Below are 9,051 nucleotides of genomic sequence, written 5' to 3' on the forward strand. Positions count from 1 at the left end.
GGAGGTTGTCTGGTGTTTCCTGGGTAATTCATCCTTGTTGCTGGCCCAGTCGACCATAAAGGATCACACACTTCTGTAGCTGTTTGAAAACTAACCTTGATTAATTATTGAACATGGTAATATCAGTTTACTGTTTACCTGTTTTAGCGGTTACCATGGCAGAAGCTCATTAATTATTAACCATCTGGGTGTCTAGTTTTTGTACTCAGCTCATTTTGACACATCAATGAGGATATTATTGTTTGATAATTGCGCAGCACTGAGAGAGCGCGTCTGGCTTTTCTGAATGGGATGTAAAACATGTGAGACATTCTTGTATTTCAATGGAGAGGCCAAAACTGAAACAGGAGAACGAGAAGGCTGGGAAAACAGTCAGGTTTAGAGTAGCGTCTGCCAACAGTGGCCGGGTCTTGGCGGAGGTGTTCAAGGATGAGAGAGCCTGGTGCGGCTTGGTGGAGGACTCGGTGGAGGACTCGGTGGAGTCTGACTCGACCAGCAGCCCAGAGGCAGAGCAGCAGGGCGGCTCTCTCCCCACCAGCGAGGCCAACCGCCACCTGAACGGTTTGGTGGTGGAAGCAGCCGTGGACGAGAACGGCTGTGAACCCGATGACCTACTTTTGTACGCCAGTGCCAAGAGAGAGATGCTGTTTAGCAACAAGCGGATCAATATATGCAGCAAGAATGGGACCGTGAGAGGAGTGAGGAACAAAGTGAGCGCAGGCCAAGTGCTTTTCAACAACCTCTCCAACATGTACTCCGTAAGTAGCTGAGTGCATCATCAGAAACAATTTTAAATAAAGCTTTATCCTCTTTTATTAACATGTATGAAGTCAGACTGAAAGGTTATGGAATATATCTGATCATGAAGAGATTTCCATGCACTCATAACCCTTATTTACTTTTCCTTTTAGGGTTCCCTTCGTCACCAGAAAAGGAGACCCTGGGAAAAGTAGTGAACAGCGTGGGATTTCACACCGTGGGCACATCAGGGAGGAGCAGTCCTGAGGAAGCTTTGCCTCCACCCTGAATCCCTTTCAGTGACTTCTGTTTCTTCACGTGACGTGGAGTCATTCACGATCCCAGCCTCATATTTACATGTGCCTTCAGGATATTTTTGACCACAAATATTTTTGATTTGACTTCTTGTACTACTTTTCACAGCTGTTTATGGGCAACTAGGAAACTAAACTGGATAGAGTTAATATTTGTACAGACATTGAACACTACAAACGTTTATTTTATTGCAATTTGGAATTTATTGGTGTTTATTTCATTACAACTTGTTGAAAGTAACAACCTGTCCACATATGATTCTATCAAACAAATCTTAAGTTTCAAAAGTTTTTTGGTTTACTGACAGAGAAAAAATGTTTTGTGTGAAGAAACAAAGAAGGATTGTCCAATTAAATGCGATTTTGTTCATACAATTTCATTTTAACTCCTTTTTGCATTGAAAATGGAAAAAGTGATTGTTGAGGATTAAAAGAAAGTTTTAGTAGAGATTGATGCTTTGTTTGAATCCACCCTGTGGCCTTTCTTTGCATGTTCTCCCCGAGTCTCTGTGGGTTATTGACTGTAGGCGTGATAGTGAGGATGGTTCTATGTCTCTGTGTTAGCCCTGCGGCAGACTGGCGACCTGTCCAGGGACCCCACATGCCTTCGAATCGAATATGAGCAGAATAAAATGGATGGATGAACAGCCCTTCAAAAATGTTCCACAATTTTCCGACATGTGCTTCATGTGTTTCAGTACAGATTTAAACCAAACAGCTGATAAACAATTTTACTCACTGCTCTGAGATTTAGAGAGTTTCTGAGAAGTAAATTGTATTTTTTAAATTGTGAGTTTATTTGTGCCCTAGAATCTGACACGATTTTGATATTTCATGGAGTCTTTCATGAATGAATAGGTCTTTTCTGTTTGTAAAGATTTTGCATTCATTTCTAGATTGAATGTGCTTCATATCATCTCTGAGACCAGATTCACACAAATACAGTGAACTGTAAATATAAAAGCCTTTATAATAATTGAATGCATTTTCATACTGCAGGTTTTATGCTTGACAGTTTCTGGAAACCCTTGTTAACTAGATTTATTTTGGACTTATCAAGATTTTTGAAAACATTTGACATAATATATCATTTGCAACATAACTGATGTTACTGGTGGAATTCATGTTTAAAATTAAACAGGCAAATCAGTAAAAATGTATCTTTTACCAACTCTTTGTACTTCACTGCTCAGCAGGAAAACTTCTAGAGTTTCCAGACACAAGGAAACATGACTGTCAAAAATAACACAGGAGGTAACTAAACACAAAGGAAATGTTAAGAAAATTAAGAGTCTAAAATAAGTAACCTAAAGCAGAATCCTAAATGAAATAAGCTGAAAGTTTCAACCAAAAAATAAATATTAAATAAAATAATTAACAAAAATCCACAAACTGAAGAAACCCAAAACTTCTTTGTGGCTTTGTGTTTTCGTGGGTTTTAGACTTTTGCTGATGTAACAGACTCTTTAATAAAGATGAAAACATGACTATAAATATCCAGAGGGCTGATTAGGGAATAGAAACAGAAGAGGAGGAAATAAAACCCAAAAGAAGAGAGAAGAGGAAACTATCAATAAGGAAAAAAGGAAATGACCAAACAAGGAGACATGAAACAAACATTCTAAATATTATTGAACTATTTCAGGAAGTAACATGGTAGGAAAACATCATACAGACCTACACAGGGAGAAGACAAAACAAGATTTGTTATAATTGTCACGGGTAATGGGAAAATACGGACTTAGGAGGAGCTCTGGATGCAAAGTACACAGTGCGTTTATTTACAGTGCCCAAAAACAGTTTCGAAACACACAAAAAAAATAAAAAAATCCTCCACAACAGCACTGAAGTCAAAAGTCATGAATATGGAACAAAACCCTGGGACCATGACACCTTGACCAAGCGGATGAGCCGGCATATCGACAAGGAACCTTTAAGTGTCACCGGATTACTCAGTTAAAGCGAAAATCTCTGTTTTTCCTTCCCTGCATTGAAAATCAGCGGAGCTGCACATTTTAAGACTCGCTTGTGGTCGGACTTTCCCTTTAAGTGATTTATGCAACAGCATCTCCCGGTACCTCAGTCTACCTCAGTCAGCACCATGGACAGCGACCCCGCCAGCTCTCCGGCCGCCTCCTGCGCACCCAGCGGGCCCCGAGGGGCAGGGCACGCTCCTTCAGTAACGACGACCAGCTAATATCTCCCATCATGTTACTGCGGCACTGACAGCTGAACCGTAGAAAGCAGGATGCGGGATTTCCCATAGAAACACCCTCGCGTATTGTTTTTCTTGTCTTAACCCGTTTCCCAGCAGCTGGAAGGTACAGATGCTCTTTTTTGGCCGATCACCGGCTGTAAATGCCTCTAAACGACAGCAGATGTGACGAGTCTCATTTGAGGGTCGCTGTGGAGCAAAGGTGGTGAAATCTCTCGCTCTTCCTCCTCCTTCACGCCCTGTCATCACTACCAGTAGCTGCCCAGCACCATGTCTTCTCCACCATCGGCTGCGACAGCGAGTGAAAGCAGCACCACCACCGTTTTCGAGGAGGACACCAGACAGGAGGTAGAATTTTCTGGCAATCCTTTTTTTTTCTTTTTCTTTTTTCTTACTCTCTCTGTGTTGTTGATTTTTATTGTGTCCGCGCGCGTGCTGTGCAGGCTGTGACACGCTGCAGGTGGATGATCTGACAGGTGTCATCGGTGTAAACTTGGACACGGGAGTGCGTGAGGCAGTGGCGATTCACTCTGCTTATCCTCCTGTTTATTTAGTTTTCCACTTAAGTTTCAATTTTATTTATTAATTTGTTCATTTTATTTAAAACATGTTTTAAGTAATGTTTTCTCACAGCTTCTCGTTTTTATGAATTATTTTTGAGATATAGAAATAAATGAAATGAGAGAAAATGTAGATCAAAAAGGGTAAACATAAATACTTTTAATTTCCTATTTTGTTTTTTACAAAAAGAATTACAAAACAAATGACAGCATATTAATGTCTGTTCTCTTCAACCAAATTAATGTCTGCTTTTATGTATGTTAACTTTAAATCATAGTTTTATTACTCAAATTGAGCCATTTTTGTCCTCCATACCATGAAACTTGTCTTTACAGCAAGTACATATAGAAATACTTGTCATGTTCCTCATTTGAAACATGAAGTTTAGAGTTTTTTTAACTTTGAATTCTTCATTATTAATCTCTGTTTTTTTTTCTTACATTGTAGGATTATTGTGTTTTACTGTAACACCTCTGTGGCCAATTTCATTCTTTTCTAGTTCGTGTTTAGAGTCATGTTTGAGTCTTTGCTTGTTCCAGACTTCCTCTTCATCCTCTTGTATATTTTTGCCAAGTCTATTCTTCTTGGCTTTTGTGCCTTGCTTTTTAGTTTTTCTTTACCTTTATTATTCACACAGGACCACGCTCAAGTTTGTTTTTTTGCTTAATTTTGATTGGCTTTAAAAAAAAAATTATATCTCATTGTTTTCACTGCCTTAATGAATTGTAAACCTACAAGGATTTCTGTTTTTTTCCCCTGTATTTTCTGTGCTATATAAATAAAATCGCCTTTATTTTTCTTACCTCGTTATCTAGATTCTGTTAACATGTGCCCAGTTTCTGCCCAGCTGTGCTCACTCCCCCTGATTAGCCCTGATTAGTGTTTTTACCCTGTAAGATACCATTGCATTACTCTGGCCAGACTGTTGTTAAGTTTGTTTGAACTTTGGACTTTTGAAGTTTGCCTACCATGCCTGGAGTAAAAGTAGGTTTTACACCTGCCAGACTCATAATCCTGCATTTCAGTCCTAAACTCTGCAATGTTGTGCAGTCTGAATGAAAATACAAACTGTTCTCTAAAAAAGCAAACCTCTCCTTCCAAAGTTGCATAATGCAGGCTGGATTAGTATTTGCAAAATGCTGAATTTTGTCCACGGGACCTGAGGACTTGTACAATACACCATGAGATTGTGGATACTAAGAGTTTAGGTGGTTATAGGATTATAAATATGTCCTGATCAGTTTTTAAAATGTTTCTTCTTATGTGTGCTTTCACTCAACAGCAAAGACCGCTGAAGCAATCTCTAAGCAAGTCCTTATGTCGGGAGAGTTTCTGGAAATGCCTACTCCTGTCCGTTCTCATGTATGGCTGCATGGGAGCCATGGTTTGGTGTCACATCACCAAAGTGACTCGTTTCACCTTCGACAGTGCCTTAAAAGGAAAATCCAAGATGTACCATGACAGCCCCTGTTCTGATGGCTACATCTACATTCCCTTGGCCCTACTGGGCATCCTCTATTTAGTCTACCTGTTGGAGTGCTGGCACTGTCACGTGAAGAATGAGTTGCTGCACAAAATGGACGTGGAGGGCATCTATGAGCACATCAAGAAGATGCAGCAGGCTAAGCCCTGCATCTGGTGGAAGGCCTTCAGCTATCACTATGTGCGCCGAACTCGACAAGTCACGCGCTACCGCCGTTATACTTGCACCCAGGTTTACCATGAGCGCCTCGACTCCCACGTGGCAGAAGCAGAATTTGACTACAGCCACTGTGGTGTCAAAGATGTTTCCAAACAGCTGCTGGGCTTGGAGAAGTCTGTGCTTACAAAGATGCGCTTGACTAAGTGCTTCAGTTTTGCCAACGTGGAGTCCGAGAATTCTTATCTCACACAAAGGGCGAGGTTTTTCACCGACAACGAGGGCCTGGATGACTACATGGAAGCCAGAGAAGACATGAATCTAAAGAACAATGACCTGAAGGAGTATGTCTTGGTGCTCTGCGACCCAAAGCACCACCCTTGGTATCTGTCCCACTACGTCTTCTGGTTTGCCTCCTTCCTCACGTTCTCCTGGCCTCTCAGAGTCTTCACGGAGTATCGCACTGCATACGTCCACTATCGCGTTGAGAAGGTCTTCGGGCATGATTACCGACCTGTGTCGCCATGTGTTGATCGACGATACTGGTGTCGTATCCCTCGAGTTAAAAGCACTGATGTTACAGAACTGGAGTGGCACATTTGCTCCAACCAGCAGCTGCTTACCCAGAGGCTGACCTCATGGATCTGGCCCAGCGACCGTCCAACTTCAGCGAGATTCATCAGAACTGTGAGTGCTGCCACAGAGTCATCATCTGATCCTCAGTGTTCTTTAGAAGCCCCCTCAGCATCTGCACTTGTGCCAACATTCCTTTAAAGGATCCCAACATCGACTTTGTTGTAGTTTTGTCACCGTCAAGAATCCTTTTCTGTAATTTTATGTTTCTTTAGCCTTCAGGTGACCTGTGTGGAGTCATTTATGACCCCAGCCTTATATTTATATGTGCCTTTGTGATATTTTTGACCATAGAACTATTTCTTGCCAGGATTTTTTCCACCTTCTTCTTATTTTATCGTTATAGGCTTTGATTTTATTGTGGTTTGTGACTTGTTGGTAATAATGTCATATTTACGAGTCCAATTTTGACCATTATTATTTTTAGATATTTTAGTAATCTGGGAATTTTGAGTGTTTCTGCTAAAAGAATCATATAACACATTAACACGCAGATTGAGTTTGAGCCTGGGAGTAACAAAAGATGAAAAACAAACCTCCTGACTGTGATAACTTCACTGTAATTTGTCGGTGATCAAAGTATTATTGAGTCACCATTTCATAGTTCGGTGTTAAATGATACATAATCTGCTTAAAAGTATATTACATATACTTACATACATATTTTTCTAGTGTTATTGAAACAAAGAAAATTTGTTTTGTGAGAAAAATTATAGGATTGTCTAAATAAAGTGTCATTTTATTTGTGCAACTCCTCTTTGCAGTGAAAATAGTAATAGACGAGTTATTTGAGGGTTAAAATGAAGACTATTTTACTAAAGACTGATGCTCAGTTACATTTATACAGTATCAAGTAAAGAAATAATGTACTGAAATGCTGTTAAATGTGCTGTTACATTTTAATAGCACATTTAGTCATTTAGTAACACCACAACCCTTCCAAATGACCCATAAGATTTTCCAACATCCTGCTGAACTGATGTTCTCCTTGTTTCAGTAAAGAGAAATTAGAACCAAACAGCTGAACAGGCAGCTTTAGATCATACATAACACAAACATTACTTTTGTTGTGAGTTGTAAGTTTAATTGTGACCCAGAATGTGATATAATTTTGATGTTTCATGTATCCCAATTATGTGAAGAAATGTGCTTTTTGGTAATAATGCCAGCATTAAATGTGCTTCATATCATGTATGACACATGACTCGCACACAGGATGAGCTCTACTTACAAATATCTTTATTAGACTTAAAGAAATAAGAGTTTTCATGCAGTAGATTTGATGCTTGATGGTTTCTGGAAACTTTTGCTCCCGTGTTCACTACATTTCTTGAACGCTTATTGAGGTTCTTGAAAACATTTTACACATTGTATAACAGATGTAACATTAGTAATGTGACTGATGGTATTCATATTTAAATTTAAATATGTAAATCAATAATAAAAAGTATTTTATTTTTACCATTTCTCTTTGATGACTCCAGAATAGAACAAAGAAACAGAAGTGAAAATAAAAGTGGGGAAAACCACATCAAAAAGACATAAATTAGTTAAACAGAAAAAAGAAATGCCCAGTAAAGATAAATTTAATGAAGCTGAATATACAAAAGTTGAGAAAAGCTAGAAATGGAACTAATTTCTTTTCAAAGAATGTTTAATGTTTAGAGGGTCCTGGAAAAAAGTAGGTATACACTTATATACACTAGGTTATCTACAAAGAACAATGATTAAAAATGCACAGAATAATAGTGAAACATGACACAGAGGGAAACAATCACAAAGGAGGCAAAAGGCGGACACAACTACACACAGTAAAACAAGTAAAACAAGAAATAACCAAAGGAAAAATGAGACTGGACGAATAAACAGACACAGACACACTAAGGAAACAGAGGGTGTTTCAGTCTGTGTAATAAAATCTACCTCATAACCCAGAATTAGAAAACCAAGACAAGGACCCAAAACACAACATCAGAAAACATCAGGTTGAATGTAGAAGTTAGGAGCCAAATACAAACACAGAAAGCAGAATATTTGTTTAACAAAAAAAAAATCACTAATCCAAGCCAATTATAGGTTAGAAAGAGGAGGGGAACAAGACACAGGTGAGGATAATCAGACAGAGAGACACAGGGGAAAACGGTCAAAGTATAACAGGAAATGAAATAATTAGATATGAAGCATGTTGGAACTGTAATTAGGTCAAGTTGACAACTTCAAATACTGGAGTTTAATATCCCCAAACAACACAAAAACTAAAACACATCAACAGAATAACCATAAAAACAAAGCAGGAACCCAACTCAATTCAATTTTATTTATACAGAGACAAATCACAACAGGAGTTGCCTCAAGGCACTTTATATTGCAATGTTGACCATACAATAATACAACAGCGAAAACCCCAACAATCACATGACTCCCTATGAGCAAGCGGATTGGTGACAGTGGTAAGGAAAAACCCCCGTCTAACAGGAAGAAACCTCCAGCAGGACTAGGCAGAGGGGCGGCCATCTGACCGGTTTGGGTGAGGGGAGGAAGACAGGATAAAAGACATGCAGTGGAAGAGAGCCAGAGATTAATAACAAGTATGATTCAATGCAGAGAGGTCTGTTAACACATAGTGAGTGAGAAAGGTGACTAAAGAAGAAGCACTCACTGCATCATGGGACTCCCCCAGCAGCCTACACCTATTGCAGCATAACTAAGGGAGGAGTCAAGGTCACCTGATCCAGCCCCAAAAATTAAAGTTTTAAGCCTTTGGAGATTGTGTCTGTCTCCTGAATCCAAACTGGAAGCTGGTTCCACAAAAGAGGGGCGTGAAAGCTTAAGGCTCTGCCTCCAATTCTACTTTTAAATACTTTAGGAACAACAAGCAAGCCTGCAGTTTGGAGGTCAAGGCAATGCAAACCAGGGCAAGTATCTTGTTAGAGGGCATATTACTAAGATTT

General features: G+C 39.4%; 2 protein-coding genes across 2 annotated transcripts; both read left to right on the forward strand.

Moving 5' to 3' along the window:
- The first annotated feature begins 203 nt into the window (after positions 1-203).
- grxcr1b (glutaredoxin and cysteine rich domain containing 1 b) lies at positions 204-2,194 on the forward strand. Its single transcript, XM_004559294.3, has 2 exons — positions 204-758; positions 912-2,194. Exons 1-2 carry the CDS (start codon positions 324-326, stop codon positions 951-953), a joined length of 477 nt encoding a protein of 158 aa, XP_004559351.1. The 5' UTR covers positions 204-323; the 3' UTR covers positions 954-2,194.
- Positions 2,195-3,094: 900 nt separating this feature from the next.
- LOC101479640 (transmembrane protein 151B) lies at positions 3,095-7,485 on the forward strand. Its single transcript, XM_023155365.3, has 2 exons — positions 3,095-3,615; positions 5,111-7,485. Exons 1-2 carry the CDS (start codon positions 3,538-3,540, stop codon positions 6,239-6,241), a joined length of 1,209 nt encoding a protein of 402 aa, XP_023011133.3. The 5' UTR covers positions 3,095-3,537; the 3' UTR covers positions 6,242-7,485.
- Positions 7,486-9,051: the final 1,566 nt, after the last annotated feature.

Source organism: Maylandia zebra, linkage group LG19 (assembly GCF_041146795.1).
Source record: "Maylandia zebra isolate NMK-2024a linkage group LG19, Mzebra_GT3a, whole genome shotgun sequence".
NCBI classification, from domain to species: domain Eukaryota; kingdom Metazoa; phylum Chordata; class Actinopteri; order Cichliformes; family Cichlidae; genus Maylandia; species Maylandia zebra.